The sequence below is a fragment of the Brienomyrus brachyistius genome, chromosome 11 (assembly GCF_023856365.1).
Source record: "Brienomyrus brachyistius isolate T26 chromosome 11, BBRACH_0.4, whole genome shotgun sequence".
NCBI lineage: Eukaryota > Metazoa > Chordata > Actinopteri > Osteoglossiformes > Mormyridae > Brienomyrus > Brienomyrus brachyistius.
The window spans coordinates 26,927,475-26,947,643 of NC_064543.1; the positions used below are offsets into that span (position 1 = coordinate 26,927,475).

The 20,169-nt window shown below is 48.1% G+C and overlaps 1 protein-coding gene across 6 annotated transcripts in view; it reads right to left on the reverse strand.

Annotated features, from left to right (window-relative positions):
* Window positions 1-20,169, reverse strand: part of LOC125751683 (transcription factor SOX-6-like) — a 146,129-nt gene that overhangs the window by 43,487 nt on the left and 82,473 nt on the right. For all 6 annotated transcript variants that reach the window (XM_049030837.1, XM_049030833.1, XM_049030838.1 and 3 more), the window contains 2 exons: window positions 16,267-16,439; window positions 13,386-13,454 (listed from right to left, as the gene is read on the reverse strand). In XM_049030837.1, coding sequence (XP_048886794.1) covers window positions 13,386-13,454; window positions 16,267-16,439 — 242 coding nt within the window. The remainder of the gene's footprint in view (window positions 1-13,385; window positions 13,455-16,266; window positions 16,440-20,169) is intronic.

The window sequence follows — 20,169 nt, forward strand, 5'->3', positions numbered from 1 at the left end:
AGACCAGCTCACCAGACGGAAAAGACATCTCACTATATTTTTGTGTGACATACGTGCCAGTTAGGCGGTGGGGGGGGGGGGGGGGGGGGGGGACTCGAAAAGGGTACCAACTGAATCTGAGCCCTGGCTTACTCACGAGTTAAAGCAGGTCCCAGCTCAGTTAAAACATTGTTTGACAGGGTCCAGAAATGCTGCCATGTAATCTGTTCACCAGCTGGGGGGCAGGGGGGGGGGGGGGTTCTGCTCAGAAAAAGGGTTAATAAAGGTCATTTTCAAAAATAAACACTTTACAGTACGTACCTTCATTCATTCCTTGGTGACACAGAGCCTATGCAATTATTACTGCGGCATCGGGGCATGAAATCAAGTCCGTCTCACTCCCCATTATAGCTGAGGTAAGCCAGCTCATAATATCTGTCTTCTGCCCCCCCACTTCACACAGGCAGAACAGCTCGACCGGTCTAATCCCCCTCTGCATACAAACCCCAAAGACCACTCTATTGACTAGTCCAGAGGTGAACTCCAGGGAAACACCTACTTCTCCTCTCGATTTTTCACCCTCCAAGCTTTTAAAGACACAGACAGCTATTTTGTAACCGAAGCCTGGTAGCTTCCGTGACGTTTCTGCTAAGATCTGAGCGGATGGCGGGAAGCGTTTGGGACTCGGTAGCACTGTGCTGTGATCTGTCCTGGGCAATCGATCACAGAATATTATAAAAATTATGAAAGAAATAAAACTAGCCCAGGAGCGCATTTTTAGATAATTTGAAAATTGTCTTCTAAATAAATTCATTAAATCTGAGCAAGAACTGAAAAGGTGCCAGCAATGACAGTCACTCTATTGAATGTGCAAGGAGAAGAAATAAATAAATATATTTTTTGACTAAGAAGCGCTGCAGTGTGCGTTGTGAGGAAATGAACAGCATTCACGCCGCACGCCTGAGATTTGCAGTAATGAACCCTCCACATTAAACTTTAATCGACGCCACTAATGTCAGTGAAAGGGAAATCAAATGCACAGATGCTTCAAAGCACTAGCTAACAGTCAGAGTTAGGATCCTGGGCTCTCCTTCCAGCAGCCAATGAAATGTGAGTGAGCCTGTGGCCTCCGGGGAAGCAGCAGAAAGTCAGACGACGACTCGGGATAAAGAGGCGTTCTGTCAGCACCCATGCATGTGAAAGGAGGATCTCATTCTGGACAAAAAGCGACCCGAGCAACCTCACCCCACCCCCCTCGCTGCCACCCCCCCCTCCTCAGCCCGTCTCTCGGTGCCCAGCCCGTGTGCCAACCAGCTGGGTGCCCGGAATATTTTAACAGGCAGGATGATCTTCAGGAGTCAGTGGAGGGAGCTGAGAGTAGCAGATGTGAGCACGACCCCCATGCCTCCCCCCCCCGACTCCGGTGTAACTGTGGCCGCATTGTTGCGCAGCCCCACCTCCCCTTTGTCTTAGCACCACTCCTCACCATCTGCCCCCGTGCTTCATTAAAAATACATGAAGAGGCTAACTGGCCTGCTAACTTACGAGAAACAGGTGCCATCGCTCATCCCATAAGACCTGCGTCCAGGATCCGGCTCCCCACACTCGAGATGGAGCATCTGCAGCAATCAGTCAAAGTGAAACCCTGCATGGCGGGGTGGGGCAGGGGGGTGACGAAGCAGGCCCTTCATGTACCGCTCACCCCCCACTCTGAAATATATCAGCCATGCATCCGACCTGGGTGTCCTCTGCCTTCCCCTGCATATACGCGGAACATGTTGTGGATAGTTTTTTTTTGGTTATAACACCAGGAAACATACTTTCAGTTGTCATGATAGAGGGTTTTCTCAAAAAAAGAAGGAAAAAAAGGGGATTTTTTTTTTTTTTTAAATATAGTACTTAATGTCTTATGAGTTCACATTAGCAGTAATGGCCTGTAATATGAGCAGTAAAGGGATAAACATGGCAGGTGGTAACATTGAGGACTGGATTCTGGCAGAAGAGAGAGAGGCTGCCATGACGATTCCACTGCATCACTGTACCTGGGCCCTGTCAGCACCCATGCAGCCCAGGGTGCACCCCCCCCCCCCCCCCCATTTAACATTTATCTGCAAATTAAGTTTGGTCTGCCTTGTCACACTATTTTTCTTTCCATAAGCATTGGGAATTGTTTAAACATGTCCGATTAACACACAGCCTCATCCGAACTGAACATCTGTTGATTCAGGACCAATATGCATGATTGGCTGGTGTGCGGTGCGGGAAGATGGTTTCAGAAGAATAAAACAGCCAGTCGGCCAGCGATGCACGTGTGCAATCAGAAGACAGAACTTTCTTAAGATAGTGGTCTGTCTGTACACCTTGCTTTGCCCACATTTCTGAGAATAGAAGCTGGGTGGATCTAATTTTACACAGGGGATTGGCAGCGACAGCTCGACTGCAGAGAAGCACTCTGGGAGATCGATACTCGGCATACGCACTCTGCAACAGCTGGCACAGTCGATCCATAAGGACGGAAAATAAGCTTAAAATCAGACGGGTGCGCCAATTAAACAACCGCTGCTGTGTTGCATGCATGGAACATTCCAGAAAAAAGCACTGAATGAGATGGTCCTCTGAGCCCTGCAGTCTTTGCACTGCATGGATGATTCATAAAACAGCCTGTCCCACAGGACATGTTAATTGTGTATTGCGAGTCATTTGCAGGTTAACCGCACTCCTCCGTGTTGAAACCGCGAGGAAGCGGTTATCCTACCCAGCAGGCTGCTGTGGTGCTGCCATCAAAGCCCGGAATATTCCACCTGCCTCAGTGTGGCCTCAGGCTGCGATCAATACATCCCTTACAGTACATGACCTGTACCTGAATTCCATCCTCTCTACCCCTCAGTTACCATTGTTCTTGCAAAAGGACAGCAGGGAATAGCCAGCGGTGGGGGTCGATCATCCTTAGTACACCAGGTGCCCAACAAAGGCTCTTTGTCTAGTCGTAGCTTTGACAAAACCAGCATTTTGCCAGTCCCATCCAGGCCATCCCTCCTCCCCCACCGACACGCTACCTCCTGGGTTTATTGGTTTCAGGAAATAGCTGTTTTAACTGACAGGTGAGAGATTAACATCTGCGGCCCTAGGAACACAATCTCCATTATGTCAGATAGGTGTTTGTGCAGCGAGTCCTGGCACTCACATCACTTGTAAACGCTGCATCTAAGACCTTTGACTAAAGGGACTATCTGAAATAGACATGTGGCACAAACCTATTTAATGTGCGTGGGCCAGGAAATCAGACCTACCTGAGAATCTAAGCTCCTCGAAAAGAAATAGCTAACAGACGGCTTCTTCTTTTGCTAATTTATCACATGGTAAAGCCAGTTGTTTTGCAGGACAGCCATTGCAATGTGTTTATATTAGATGTCTAAAGATCTGAAGACTGCCTCCTGTCCCTCAACTGAGAAGGAGCTACTGAATGTGCATACAGCACATTATACCCCCAAATGTCACTCAGGGAACTTCCAACACCATTGCACCTTGTAGGTTGTGCTGTGAAACCTATTACAGGAGCAAGTATGAGACGGCAGGGCTACAGGGATGACTTCTGTATCATCAAAGACCAATGAGTGGACAAGAAGTGAACAAATGCTGCTGGTTTGCAGAAAATTATTAAATCTATAGTAAAAATGGAAGGATGACAACCATCTCCCACTGAACAGAAATCAGCTATATCGGTGAAGAAGTTAGGGATGACTGTGGTTCAGTCACAAACACACAAAGTGTTATTTAAGTTAGCAAATATCTGAAGCGATTAGGTTTCTGGAAACTCTGAAATATCAAAGTTAAGCCTCAGGCTCTTCTCTCTTTGAGCATTTTATTTACATGATCCATATCTTTTCCTTTAGGTCCTACTACAATCAATCCTGCACTTTCTCTGATTACTGTTCTTTCCTTTTGAGCTTGACCAATGCTGCTTTGATTATTATCAGAATTTTGAGTGTTATATTTGCTGGAATTATAGCAAAGGGTTAGCACAGGAGTTGCTGTTTGGGAGAATTTCTTAAAAATCACAGGCAGGCAAAGCCTGGTCATAAAATTAAAATGGTTTGCAGTAAACTGGTGAAATCTACTGGGACTATCTCAAACAGCATTGGTAATGAGGGGGGGGGGAGAAGAGACATAAACAAACCCAGAAGAGAGTTGGGGACCAGCATCGTTAATGCGAGATATATGCCCCTGCTGGATGGAGGTGCAATGAGCCTCCAGTCCACAGGACAGGGAAGGGGTGATGGACACATGGTGAGGGGGGAAGGGCCTCTACTATAAAGTGCTGCCCATGTCTTATGGTTTAAATTGACCTCGTGGAACTGCTTTAGTGTGTGTGTGTGTGTGTGTGTGTGTGTGTGTGTGTGTGTGTGTGTGTGTGTGTGTGTGTGTGTGTTCTAATTGACCTAGAATATTCATGAATGTTAGCTAAAATAATGTATCCATCTATCCATTTTTGAAATGTTTAACCTGCTCAGAATCAGCCTACATCAATATGAGCTGTTTCTGTTTATTTTATTGATTTAATCTGGCTTGAAAGTACTGCACTGTAAGAAAAGAATTAGAGCTGACCGGAAGCTTAACCGGTTTGAGCCCAGGCCTTGGCAGAATAGTCACATGTCCGTGAGCTCTTGAGCGAGGCCCTTAACCCCCCTGCACCAGGGGTGGCTGAACCTGCGCTGTGACCCCAAGCTTCCTCTCATGCAGAGCAAGGTGGGGTAGGTATAAGGAGAATGAGAATGAATGAAACCTGGGAAAGCAGCTGTTGTATGTACACAAAAAGACTGTTTGTAAAAGTCCCCAAAATGTTTATGGGGACCTTGTGCGTCAGCAATGTAATGGGATGATGGGATGATGGCATGTTCTGCCCAGCGCGCTTGAGGATCCAGGCCAGTCGGCTGTGATTGCCTCCCGGCTGCAGGGCCCTGACAGAACAACACAGCCCACTCTGTTTGTCCAGCAGAGTGGGGTGGGGTGTTTACTGCGGGCACATGAGTGCATTGGGACTCCAAAACGCACTCAGATGTCATGTGCACACCCGGTGACGAGCAAGAATAATTATGGAAGGAAAGAGTAAAAAGAAAAACAGAAAATGCTGTCTTTGAAAAAAGGCGCAGGACAAAACGGCCCTTTCTTTGTGTTCCACGGGGAATGCCCAGGTTTCCCTTCGGCCGCTCGAACAAAAAGCTCCTTTTATTCTTTTCCGGTGGCGATCGGGGGCCCTGCGTCATGGGTTGAATGCTTTACTTTGCCACCCGAGCCCTAAGAAAACACAGGCCCCCTCCGTGAGCGGCTGGCCAGTGGCCTTCGAGTCGGCACTGCAGTGTCACCCCCGTATGGAGGCCAGGGAAGAGGCCAGGGAGGAGGCGGGGAAAACAAGGAGCTGCCCCACTGCAGGGGGGGCTGCCCATTCCTATTCGCTGACCCCTCTGACATGACAGGATCTGAGCTGGGCCTCCTTGCTTTGATCTGAGCCCCCCCCAAGGCCTTGTATAATGTGCTGGGTCGGGACCTAAGGGTGAGCTCTTAATTAAGATCTCTCACCATAACTATATTACATTCTTCTATCGCATTGTGACCATCCCCGCAACATGGATGGACTGTCAGTCAGACGTATCAAGCTTCACGTGCAGATATCTCCACCTTGTACGTGCGCGTGCAGCTGCTCCGGAGTGCCTCTAGGGGGGCGTGCCCTGAAGCAGTGTACCCCAGTTGTCTTACACGAGGCTGCCACCTCCAACACTGCAGAGGTCTCACTGTTGGCTGAACTGTGAAAGTGTTTGCTTTGATTAAAATTGCAAGCAAATGAACAATTCGTTCGATGAAGTAAAACACTCCCGTTCCCCGTAAACTCAGAACACTGCATCATTTGTACATCCAAAGGGGTCCACTGAAAATATCGCTAGCAGCACTCCCTACAGTCTGAGACAGGCTACGGCACAAATCCACACTCATGGCCCCGCTGTTTGCCTTTGTAATTCAAGAATTAGTTTCAATCAAGCCGGCTGCACCGACAGCTTCCCATTCATCCACTTAGTTTAATTTCAAAACCATCACTCCCATCTCCGAGGTTGTACCTATTAAGCCTTTTTTTTTTTTTTTGCATCATTAACTTTTAGATGGGGGGTAGCTTTACTGTTCACACCGACTTTACTTAATGTCAGCAGTTCTTCTGGCTCCTGACAAGAACTCGCATTTCATAACTAATTAAATTGACTAACCCCCCCTCCACAAAAAAACTACTAACCAGAATGACTTGCACCCTGAGTGTCGATATATTAAATCAAAGGGGGGAAGATTCCCTGTGTTCTTTCCAACTTGGGTCTCTCCTGGCTGGGCGTCTGGGCTGGTTCTGGTTCTGGTTCTGCCAGTGCTGCCTGGTAAAGGTCACCCTCGGTGCCATGGGTGAACACACGAGTCCCTCTCACTTCCCTCATTCCCATCGCTATTTAAACACAAGTGATAATTGGCTGCCTGCATCTCGTCATTAACAGGCTCTATTTTCGGCCTTACTGTGGTATATTAAAATCTTGCATTTAAAGACAATTTGCAGGTATAAAAGCCATGGGAGCCTCCGGCAAAACACAAAAGAAGCGCAACCATTCTTTAGTCAGCCACCACAATTCACGTGCATCACGCTAATTATTTAATCATTCACCATAAGGCTGCTGTTGTGTGCGCATACACCCATCCTGTGCCGTACAGCAACAAACAAAGCAGAGGATTTAATTACAGCCGAGGTGATTAAAACGGCACGGGCAGCCGGCGGCGGAGCCGGGGCCAGGCCTGAGCCGCCAGCCGTGCCCTCGCTTTTCCGCCTCATAATTGCGTAATAAATTGTTGTAAGTAATGAGGAAATCAATTAGGGTGGGAGACTGGAGGATGGGGGGGGGGAGGGGGGGTCTTCGAATGCCCACCGGGACGGGGGCCGTGAAGGTCAGGCGGGGACACAGTATGACAGCAAACAAGCCCCCCCCTTTCAGGGATGTGTCAGATGATAGAAAGTGGAACCAAGATTCTGTGTCAGTCATGGTAGACGCCTTTGAGATCTGCCGCTAGTTTAATATATTAACACAAGTAGGAAGGGCTGTTACTCTCCTATAAAAGTAAATATGTCTGTAAAAAAAGCATCTGTACTTAATTTGCGTGGGGGTAAAGGCACACAAAGTTCTGTTTGTCATAACGTGTCAATTCCATCGCTGTTTGGCAATACGGATGCAGACAAACAGATCTGAAAGGCCTAGTGCCAATAACATGGTCACTACTGACTGTTAAAACTCAGCAAGACTCGTAAACGGATCTGTGTTAAGGTGCTGATATTTTTACAAGGCTGCACCAAATACAGCAGCTGACATGTCATCATATGCCACATATATATATTTCCACCATGAAACTGAATGACACATCTTTTAATATTCATTATTCATGGTAGTAGCTACTTATTTAACTTATTCCATTAATTTTGTTCAGTTATCCACATTTTGAATCCACTGCAGTGTAATGCATAGTACTCAAAAATGCTGACTATTACAGATTTGATCTGCATTTTTTTTAAATAACCTGCCAAGCTCTCCTGTGTCACCTATGTCAGGCTTCTGTGGGAATACTTAAGGACACAGACCCTGAGATGAGGTGGTTAAGCATTCCTTTTAGCATAGTGGCAGTCCAGGTACATCCAGCACTGGGACTGTGGAACCAGCAGTCTGTATGGGGCTTGGAAAGAATAATGAGATTCCTGCGGAGCACAGCCAGTGGAGGCTTCTTCTCCAGGCACGACTGTGTCCCAGAGACAGCCAGGCTTCATTAACAGGAGTCACATGTGCTAATTTGTTTACAGGTCTCAATACCTGCGATGCTGCATTAACCCTAAATTAATTAACTCCTTAAGTACTTTGTTAAGAAGGAAATGTTCCTTTTCATTCCAGCCTTCGCCCCATCCTTCAGCCACTGAAAGCACGCGATGTAGCATCTGCATGTGCTGTGTGATACTCAGTCCCTGTATAAATCATGCCTTTAATCTGACAATTGTCAGCAGGAATCACATAAGAGCGAGACGCCCCCTTTACTGTCCCTGGGAGCCATTACTAACCACAGCAATCTCACTGTGCACTGTGCACTGACAGTATTTCCATCTTGTTTAAATTAAGTTGCACCACATATAAATAGCGGTTATATAATATAGCAGTGAGTGTGTATATATGGTATAATATAGGTTTATATACACACGCATGCACGCACATATGTCTGGTATTACATTTCTGTACGTGTCTGTGTATCCATGTGATGCTGATTAAGTGCAGGCTTCCCTCCTTAAACGCAGAACAATTCTAGCCCCTCGCAGTCACTCACTTAACCCTGCAGAAGAAATTTACTTCCGAAAGTCCAGGTTAATCATTGCTCCCGGCTGACCTTGCATAGGAAAAACAGAACAACAGAACCCTCTGTGGTTCCCCTCCCACCAGTTCAGTGCTGCCTAGGACAGAGACTACAGATCTTCCCCCCTGAGGGGCCAAATGTGATGAGTGGCGGCTGAGCCTATGCCCCCATGTTTCTGCCGGAGATATGGGGCAGGCTGCAGAGGCACGCAGGGCCCTGTCTGGCACACAAGGCAGAAGAAAAGCAGATCTGGGCTTGATAAGTAGAACCAGACCTGTCCAGTGGGTATTTTACGCCACTCAGTTAAAATAAAACACAAACAGCCAACCAGCCAGTGGCTCCACGTCCATCAACAGTCAATCAAAAGGCAGCTTTTACCATTTGGAAGAGTTTATCACTAATATAAATCTTTCTGCCCTGATCATTTTAACTTGGTAAAAGGGTGCATAAGCTGTGTCTTAAATCAGTACATTCCAGCAATCCCAGAATCTGTAAACCTCAAACTATAGGATATCTATGGAGAAAAGATATTTAACCTGACAAAGAATACAGGGAAGGTGACTATCAGTACTGAGGACTCCAGTCTTGACACGGTAACGTAAGACGTAGAGCAGCAGCAAGAGGCCTCGATCCCACAGAAAGCGCATTCTTGCGATGCGAGCCGCTATCTCCTTTCTCCGGTGTCATCAGGCATGCATCCCGGGAATGATGGGATGTCTCTGGATTCACTTGACTTTCCAGCTGCTGCGGAGGTCTCAGAGGCCTGTAGGGGGCACTATGCCTTCTGAATGAGAGCACCGCCTTGGTTCCCCTCAGCTCAAGATGACGCTTCAATATATGCATGCCGTTGGCCTGCCGTAAACTGATCCTGAATTACAAACAGCATCGACAAACCACTCTATAAAGATCTGACACGCAAGATACATCTTTACTCCCGTGAAATGTAAATTCCTTGATGGCTTGAAGCCGCACTGCAGTGATGGAAGCAGCAGGCAGGCAGTGAGTTCACTGCACCAGTAACCTGTGAACCGGGGACCAGCTTCGTTAGGCTAATTTCCATTTATCTCTCTCACAGTCGCTGCTGCCAAAGTACAACGGTGTTGAAATATCACTCTCCGAAACACATGGGCTAACATTTGGCTAACAGCACAGGATCGTTTTATTAACTTACAGTTCATTTCATAGACTGCTGCTCATGTTGCTAACATATGCTGTCCTACCATTTACTCCTCTATAATTAGAAGAGCCATATGAAAGGGTCAGCTTCCAGGCAAATGCTAAAATAATCCTGATTTGCAGGGTCGGGGGAGAGACTAGGGGGGAAACAAGGGGCGCCGTCATTCAGGGTAAGGATATGACTTAAAGGGGCAGAGGGGAGTGATTAGTTGTCATTGTTGACACACCATGTCACAACAACAAAATGAGTCCTCTGCATTTAACCTGTACAGGACAGGCTAATTCAGAACAGGGGGCAGCTAATTCAACACCTGGGCTGGCAGTACCTTACTTAGTGTACCTCAGTGGTACTTTGCTAGTCAGGGATTCAAACCAGCAATCTTTCAATTACAATTAGCTGAGCTGAATCTCTTCAGCCTCGAGCAAAGGAGATTAAGGGGGGACATGATCCAGGTGTATAAGATTCTAACAGGTCTGGATGCTGTTCAGCCAAATGGTTATTTCAATATTAGTTTAAATACTGGAACTCGAGGCTATGACTGGTAATTAGCGGGAGAACATTTTAAAACAAATTTGAGGAATCGCCTCTTTACACAGCGTGTAGTTAGAGTATGGAATAGTCTTCCTGCTAGTGTAGCACAAGCTAAAACCCTGGGTTCCTTTAAATCAGAGCTAGATAAGATTTTAACAACTCTGAGCTATAAGTTAAGTTCTCCCCAAACAAGCTTGATGGGCCGAATGGCCACCTCTCGTTTGAAAATTTGTTATGTTCTTAAATGCATATCCCTAACCATTATGCCACCACTGCCAGTGTCCCTAACCCTTACGCCACCACTGCCACTGTCCCTAACCATTACCCCACCACTAACACTGTACCTAACCATTACGCCACCACTGCCACTGTCCCTAACCATTACACAACCATTGCCACTGTCCCTAACCATTATGCCACCACTGCCACTGTACCTAACCATTACACCACCATTGCCACTGTCCCTAACCATTACACCGCCACTGCAACTGTCCCTAACCATTACACCACCATTGCCACTGTCCCTAACCATTACGCCACCACTGCCAGTGTCCCTAGCCATTATGCCACCACTGCCACTGTCCCTAACCATTATGCCACCACTGTCACTGTCCCTAATCATTACGCCACCACTGCCACTGTCCCTAACCATTACACCACCACTGCCACTGTCCCTAACCATTACACCACCACTGCCACTGTCCCTAACTATTACCCCACCACTGCTACTGTCCCTAACCATTATGCCACCACTGCCACTGTCCATAACTATTAGGCCACCACTGTTTAAACAGTGCAGTCTATGTGGTTGGGGCTGCGTTGTTCCAACCAGCAGTAAAAGCACAGACCTGGAGTTTGTATTATGAAGCCGGATTCCTTGCTTAGCCAGATAACTTGTCAGAGTTCAGTTACCCCAATTTTAATTTAAATAGCCTTTATCTTCATTCATGTACATTTAGGCCAGACTGCCTTAAATCTGACAAGTTATCCGGCTAAGCAAGAAATTCATGATACTGGCTCTAGATCTGCTCTTCTGAACATGCCCTGCTTTAGCCTGAGTGGGACATGTCCTTCCTGATTAAATATTTATTTATTGGTCTGGTTCAGACATTCCCCGCTTACTTTTTTATTTAAGTCCTCTGCAGCCGACATGAGACGTGGGCTCTGTAGACCCACACTGAATCGTACAATAGTGATCTTCTCCCCAAACGGGATCAGCCAGATACAGTGTGAACGTCAACAAGAAGCAGCGGCAGACAAAGATAGAAAGAGACCTTGATTTTAAACTCCAGATAAATCCCGACTCGGCCATCAACACATCTGGTGTCTTAAAAAAACCACATCATTGTAATCCCAAAAGAAGGAAGATTCGATCTCCCTGTCCCCACACTGCATAAATCAGCCGGGATGAAAAGAGTGCCTTTAAATTTGGTGATGATGTGTCTCAGATCCTTCTAGTGTTTTCAGACCCTGCCCCCCCGCCTTCTCTTATTCTCTTATAGAAGAACTAAAAGCATGTAGCTCAGCAGGGGGTGTGGTCAGTCTGTCCTGGTTATAGAAGAAATGGATGTGATCAGTTAAAGCACAACAGGACGAGTGGGAGTGTGGATCGCACCTCAAACTGAAGGAGAAGGATTTTAGCACCTTTTCTGGGGTTGCTGTCAAGAACACAACCTGGCAACCCAGTTCTGACATTAATGGATGAATGGATGGATGGATGGATGGATGGATGGATGGATGGATATTAATGCGGTGCTGTGTATTAGAACAGCTGCAGGTCACAATAAATCAAATTGGGCAAAACAAATAAAGGACTAACACAGGAATTTTATGTATCCTGTTTTTGAGAATTAACTGAAAGTGAAGATGTAAAACTAGGTCATAACTAAAGAATAAGTCATGAAAACAGGAAGTTGACTTCTTCTTGACGTGGGCTTCTGTTGGCTAGTTAGTGTCAGTCCCTGGGGGCCGTACTGAAAAACATGGGGTGGCTGATGAAAACGAGATATATCAAATCAAAAGCAGCAGATGGAGGGAACATGTTTTGTTTTCTCTTTGATCGTAAGGGTTTCATTCTTATAACTAGGCAGAGTATCAGTGTGAATCAGGCACAGCAGCTTTGACTGGAAGCTGGTTTGCTCCCCTGCTGAGATCGAAAGAGCCACAGGTCAACAGGCCTAAAAGAAGAAAGGGGCGAATCTGATTTGAATGACCGTCACAACTGACATGGAAGTCAGTCAGACATGTTTTACTTCCTGTCACATGACTATGGGGAAAGAGATGGAGGCAGATTTGGTACCTGCCTCCTCCAGGCAGCTTAGGAGGGAGGAGGCTCCGAGCCTCTTCTGCTCATCATTCTGTGCAGCAGCTCTGGCAGCGGGGACCGGCGCGCTGGGTGGTCTCAGGCCAACACCCCCCCTCGGAGCCGCACATGCCAGCTTTCACCAAAAACGTTCCGAAAGCAGCTGTCTTCTCACAGCACTCACCCGGTTTTAGAGATCTCCATTTGCTTTTATAATTTCAAAATTACTTGAAGGCCAGAGCCCCACACTGAAAGTTTTCAACAGGCCTACGTGTGTCAACAGTCGCTGCACGTTTTGTTTCTCAGATTAGAATAAAGAGACATTTCATAAGCTTGGGAAAACAACAATATCCATTTTAACAGCCTGGGACATAATAAATATTTGTAAGTCATCATATTTATTTAATTTATGTATGTCTCCAGACTACGGTCTGTTGATTGGAACCATTGAGCCCTATTACATTTTTTCAGAAGCTACTTGAAAAGCAGATCATTGTCATTCAGCTGGGACGCCATCATTTCAGGGACATTACTGTCTCCAGATATTTTTACACAAAAATGCAAATATGACTGGCTAAGTGTCATTTTGTGAGTGTTTTTTTACATTAATTAGAATGTGCTAATTATTCTCATCAATTTTTCTCCTGCCGTTTACAAATAGCCAATTACAAAGCAACGCGAACGACACCCGACAAGACGAGAGAGCATTTAAATTTTTGGAATTTTGAGTATCACAAGAAGGAATTTCAAAAGCAATTGATTAAAATGCCGGATAACCGCATATCAGCATGTTGAAACGTATCACTGAAAAAGTGCCTAGTATTCTAACAGAAGTATTTACTCCCCTTAAGTAAACAGATGCAATTTGAGGTGATAAAACAACATTGCAGATTGCCTGTGGTCACAGTGCGGCGCAGAGTGGGCACAGCCAGAACTGCCCAGGTACTATGGGGGTTAATGAGGGCTCTGGGTCTCCACTGTACTGACCTGGATCTGCTGCTGGAGGAGGTTGATTTTGTGCTGCTGCTGTAGAAGTTGCTGCTGTTGTCTTGCAATCTGCAGATGGCACAGAGGGAGGGTGTGAGACACTCCATCAGACACAGGAAGCTCAGGTCGGCTGCCGCTAACAGCCCACGTCCTCACCTGCCCCAGATCCATAGCCGTCAACCTGCCGCGTGGGTCCACGTGGCGGTAATTAGCCACTAAGTAGAATGGCCTCATTTGAGCCTTTTAATCAATGTGTTAGGCTGGTCACGGGCTGCAATGGTACATGCTTACCACGGCGTGATTAGTGCGCGAGGCGGGCGTGCGGAGCCAGAGCCACCAATCACAGAGACGTTACAGGAGAAAAAGACAGGGCAGGAGGCAAATCTAACAGCAATACAGACAGAGGATAAAATGGGACAAAACCCACATTAATTAACACCCAGAGGAGACATCTTTACCTACTGAAGGATGCCGCCTGCACTTTATCTGTGCTCATCTTCACTTATGGCATATTTGGGAGAAACACACACCTCCTCATCTATAGGAGAAACACAAACCTACTCGTCTAGGACAAATGCACACCTAACCCTTTATAATTGAAACACACCTCCTCCTTGAGAGGAGAAACACACACCTCCTCATCTATAGGAGAACACACACCTACTCATCTAGGAGAAACGCACACCACCTTTATAATTGAAACACACCTCCTCCTTGAGAGGAGAAACATACACCTCCTCATCTAGGGGAAATGCACACCTCCACCTTAATAAGAGACACACACCTCCTCCTTGAGGGGAAAAACACACACCCCCTCATCTATAAGAGAAACACACACCTCCTCATCTAGGGGAAACACACACCTCCGCCTTTATAAGAGAAACACACCTCCTCCTTGAGGGGAGAAACACACACCTCCTCATCTATAGGAGAAACACACAGCTCCTCATCCATAAGAGAAACAGACACCTCCTCATCTAGGGGAAATGGAAGCTAGAAGGCCAGAGTGTCTCTACAAAGCAAAGCCCTGGGGGGCATCAGTCAGTGGTGAATCCCTGAGGAGGAACAAGGGGAGCAATAGTCAACGGTGAATTCTCAAGGGGGGTCAGTGGGGCATTAGTCAGCAATGAATCCCTGAGAGGGGGGGGGGGGCAGGAGGGCACTAGTCAGTGGCAAATCTGTGAGGGGGGGTCAGGCGGGCATCAGTTTGTGCCGAATCTTCAAGGGGGGGCCTGAGAGGCATCAGTCAGCTTTGAATCTGGGGGGCATGAGTCAGTGGCATATCTCCAAAGGGTGCTGGGGGATATTAGTCAGCAGTGAGGCGGACGGGGGAGAGAGTCGCTCAGTGGCGAATCCCTGAGGGGGGGCCAGGAGGGCATTAACTAGTGGTGAATCCCCTATGGGGGGGGGGGGGGGTGGGAGGGGCACCAATCAGTAGCTAATGTCCAAATGGGGGGCAGGGGGACATCAGTCAGTGGGAAATCCCTAAGGGGGCTGGACATCGGTCAGTGGTGAATCCCCGAGGGGGGCAGAGGTGCATCAGTCAGTGGTGAATCGTCAACGGCGGGGGTATCAGTCAACGGTGAATTCCTAGGGGGAGGGCAGGGGGGCATCAGTTAGTGGAAGGGGGGGGTGGCAGGGCAGCATCAGCCAGCGGAGAATCCCTAAGGGGGGGGGGGGGGGCAGAGGGGCATCTGTCAGTGGTCGGTGAATCCCTGAGGGGGGAGCAATGCTCTATCACTCCAACACCCCAAACCATGAACCCACTTCACCGAGCATGACAACCTAGTTCTAAGTGTCAATTCATTTTCATTTTCAAATATAATTACAAAGTGTTCACTGTGAGGTATCACTCATCCGCAAATGTGTCAGGATTAATTTGAGCTGCCTTCTTCACGAGTGCCAACAGTTAATTACTGTGTCGTGTCGATCGTTAAACTGACATCCTGACTTGAAGCTGCATTGTGTGTCTGTGTGTGTGTGTGTGTGTGTGTGCATTTCCACATTATCCTCTCTCCACTCTGATTAAGACTTAAAACTATAAACTCAGACATACATGTGGGTAAACATTAAAGCATGTTAAATGTGTGGCATTATAAAAATAACATTATGCGCTCTTTAAATTTTCCATTAAAAATGTACAAATTAGGCTTTCAAATGTCAAAAACTATGCTTTAACTGCATGCATGTTATCTATTTTTTAGGATCTATAGGATAGATATATTTGCTACTCTTCCATCCTTTCATCCACCATCCATCCATCCATCCATCAGATCCTCTTCCAGCCGCTTCACCTGCACGTCATCATTCTTTTTAGTGAAAAATGTGACTTTTACCCTCCATTGACTATCTTTTTCAAACAATAATGATTTGCTTCTTTCCTTGTTACAGTTGGAGATTTGGCACATTGGAGATCTGCAGTAGCAAAGAATCAGCCGCTAACTGTTGCTGGGGTGAGTGACATAAATGAAAGTATGTGTGTATGGGGGGCGAGGTGGCAGGCATTTGTCAGACAAGAAGATTAAATGAAAGGCTAGTGTGGAGGCCGCAGTCATAGAAGGATGGAGGATTTAAGCAGTTTTGGCTTATAGATGGACAGACAGATGGACAGATAGACAGGCAGGTGGATGGTTGGGCAGACGGACAAGCAGGTACATGGTTTGACAGACAGATGGGCAGACGGACAGGCAGGTGGGCAGACAGACAGGCGGGTGGACAGAGAGGTGGGCAAACAGACAGGCGGGTGGACAGGCAGGTGGGCAGACAGACAGGTGGTGGACAGGCAGGTGGGCAGACAGACAGGTGGTGGACATACAGGTGGGCAGACAGACAGGCGGGTGGACGGGTGGGCTGATGGGCGGGTAGACAGACAGGCCCTCACCTGCTCCTGCTGCTGCCTGGCCAGCTCCATCTGCTGCCGCTGCTTGTCCATTTGTGAGGCAGCCAGCCTCTTCTGCTCATCATGGGCGGTCAGGAGCTGCTCCCGCAGGCCTATCAGCTGGGTGATCATGGTGGAGAGCTGCCGCTCCTTCTCTGCCAGGCTCTCGGGGGTACCTGTGGGGGAAGGGCGGGGTCAAAGGTCATGGTATGAGGGTGCAGGTGGGCGCAGGGTGGGAGGGTCTGACGGCCGCAGTGAGGCATTTACATGAGACTGAGCTTAAAGATCTGATAAAATATATTTTATTAGCATCAGTTACCCTGTAATAACCTTATTAATGTTACAATAGATGCCCACTAATCTTTGAAAAGTGGGGATGCCTCTGTATGTAAGTGTGTCTTGGCGGGATCTGCAGGTCAGCCAACATCTCGCTTTCGCCTCCTTTCACTCTTAATATAACCAGAAAAATCATTATTATTATAATCATCATGCTGGGTCACTGGATATAGCAAAGGCCAGCCCAGGATGTGCTTGGCTACCCTGCCTCATGGTCAGAGGCACTGGGGGAAGCAGGCGAGCGTGCAGCAGTGACTGCCCGAGAAGCGTGCCCCGATCCCTGTACTCCTCAGGCTGCGCTATGCCTCTGATGCCTGGATAGCGCACAGTGTCCCCCACGGCCATCAGGATGGCGCAACACATGCAGCTGGCACTGCCTGCGCGCCGCCTTCATTAGCAGTGTGAAGGTTGCAGCCTCGCCACTCGCCACATCAGATTTTATCTTCCTTGGTTATTCTCACAGCTTTTCTACAGAAGCGGGGGATTGTTCCCACTAAACAGAGGAACTCTGAGAGGTGGCAGATTGCTGATATATATATATATATATGTTATACAGTGGGGCTTTTTTGACGATCATCACACCTGCTAACTTCATCGGGCTGTGGCACCTGCTGTAATGACAGCTCAGCATCTCATTAAGGGGGCGAGAGACACAGACGTCTGTGGTAACCCCCCCCCCCCCACACACACACACCCGCTGTCCCACCACCCCGGCAGGGGGTCAGGGCGCAGTGTGCCCAAGGAACACAATAGATCACATCACTGATCACTGCCAACATGACTGCGCTGTGGATGACAAAGCAAAAGCAAAATGCAACCTGAGTAGGGATAACTGGAAAAATAATAAACATAAAAAAATATCAAAATAACTATAAAAATGATCATTTTAATGTTCATTTTATCTGTAAATACCCAATAACAAACCATAAGGAATAAAAAAGACATAAGTAAAGAAGGTGGCGTACAATGAGGCAGAGCAGCACATTGACGACGCCCCTGTGTGAACGGCCCGCGAGCGAGGGGGGGGCAGCTCTGAGCCACAGTGGGCGGCTCCCTTTCAGATCAGCTGCTGCAGAAGCCGCGGGGCAGCCTACCCTGGGGGGGTCCTTTGTGCACACCTGCACAGACATACAGCATGCCATGCCCTCTCACCTGCGACCAGCCGTGCTCCATCCGGCTGCTGCGGGCGTCTTTCTGCACCCCCTCCCCCACCCATCCAGGCACATCTGTCCCCCCCCTACCCGGGGCCTGCTCCACTCAGACCGCTCTAATTTGACTAAACAACTGATTCATGTTATCTCTGCGACGAGGATGGCAGTTTGTCTTAATAGGGCCTGTCAACCTCCAGCCCCATTCAGGCAATTTACTGGCAGCCCCATCACCGCAGCGATGGAAGAGAGCTGCAATTCTCCATTTATCCTCCCAAGAAAAAGAAAGAAAAAAAAATCACCTGAAAGCTTCCTTTCACTTTGGCCTCATGTGGTTCCCTGAGGCCTGAAATGACTCCTTATTCATGGGGCTCCGCCTGCCTTGAATAGCTTATCTGTAACAGCGATACACTCCATGGCGATTTTATTAACCTTTAGCCCGCCCGTGGACAGCCGCCACTCACGAGGTTCCAGCTAGCTGTGCTCACTGACACGGCGGGGCTAGCATGTGCGCTGTCCTCCCGGTTGTAGGCGGTGGAGAGCAGGGGGAGGACGAAGTGGGCGGGACTTTGGGACACTGAGTCTTGAGCCCCTCCCAAACAGGAAAGGTAACAGCAGAAGGGAAACATTAAGCCTACCTGTCCCTCAGCAATGTTTAAGACAGAAGAGAACTGTCCCCAGAACGTCAGAACGTAACAGCCCACTGTGAGAGTGACATGGAACCCAAGGCATTCGGGGGGGGGGGGGGGGGGGGGGGGGGTTTTGGCAGCTGTGTGCTGGAGGGTTTGGTGAGGACCAGGCATCAACCTGGTGGAATATTAACAGAGGCCTCATTGTCCTGGGGTGGGTGGCATTTCAGGGCAGCGAGAAGGACAGAGAAAGCCACCCACCCTCAGTCGCCAGCCCCCACTCTAGCTGGGACCCATACGCCAACGCTAGCTATACGGCTCGCTCAATTTATGGCATGGTGGGGGTGGGGGGGGGTAGGTACGCGAGGATACGACTCACGTTAAAGTGATGTATGCTTCTGACACCTTAGAAAGTTATTGAATATACTCTGACTGAGCATATATTCACTGTCTCCCAGCCAATTCGAGCCACATCAAATAAATTCAGACAGTATACAATAAACGCATTAAAGTACAGACAGGATGGGCTGTTTCTTTAGTTCTGACATAGAATGCACACAAAATGGTGAACGAGGTCGTAGCTGCTTTGCTATGTCAAATCGAGGATCTACTCGCAGGAAGAAGAGTCTGGGTACGGAAAGGAATCTCATAGAGCGGCAATGAGCCACAAAAGGACAGATTTATGGACAGCCAAGGCAGGGAAAGGACTTGATGACAGAAAAACGTAACAGATTTGGTTCACAAAAGGCAACCTCCAAATGAGTGAGTCAGGAAGCAAACATAGTGGTTTTGGATCTCAGAGCAATTGAAAAACTGGGACCCACCTCACTGGTGGGGACAGTGAACAGAACAAACGCCAGCACAACAAAGCTAAGATGGCAGCCCCCCGCCCCCCTACAAGCAGGTCAAATTACGAAATATGCACAAGGGAGGAGAGACACACGTTCCCTCCAACCCAAAGGCTGACCCCAGGAGGGGGCCCTGAGGTACACCTTTGGAGGTACACCCTAGGTAACTTTGGATGGTCCAAGTCTTCTGGCAGACCAACAAAACTAGATTGTCTGGCACCCCTTACAGCCCTCCTACCCCATCCTCTATCTCGATCACCAGGGCAGCTGTTTGAACATGAAGGCACAGGAAGGGATAAGCCAGAACCAGCACCTCTGGGATTCTGCGAGTGCAGAAGATGTTCCTGTGCTCTGTGCTCATCAGGAAAACATGGGTGACATGGAAAAGCAAAACAGGCCTGTGCAGGATAGAAGGTGCCTTGTGGGGGTGTTATTTGTTTGGTTCAATCAAACCCCCACCCCCTACCCCCCCCCCCCCCCACCATGCCCATTCCCCTAATCAAGCAGCGTCTAATTCGATTCCAAGTCCAGCACAGGAGGAGAGATGGCAGCTTGTTACTTTGAAGAGTCCCAAGTGAATAACGCAGATAAAAGATTCAGCACAAAAAAGGAAGGGGGGGGGGGGGGGGGGGTGGTAAAAGGAGAGAATCACAAAGCGGCCCATTCTCTTCCTGCCTTTGGCAAAGACAGCTGAACCATTATAGACGAGATCTGAATGACTTTTTTAACACTGGGACACTGGAATGTCTTTGTGTCTGCATCAGCCGGCCATTGTGCACAAGGCTGTGTGCGCTGCCATGCCCCCCCCCCCCCCCTAAGTAAATTAAGAGCTCTCTAAATGTGGCGATTGTGTGAGGGGCCCTTTGTATGGACACGCCCACCCCAGACCCCGAGCTCGACTTCCTCACGTCGACAAGGTGACCACGGTGGCCTTCAACTCCAGGC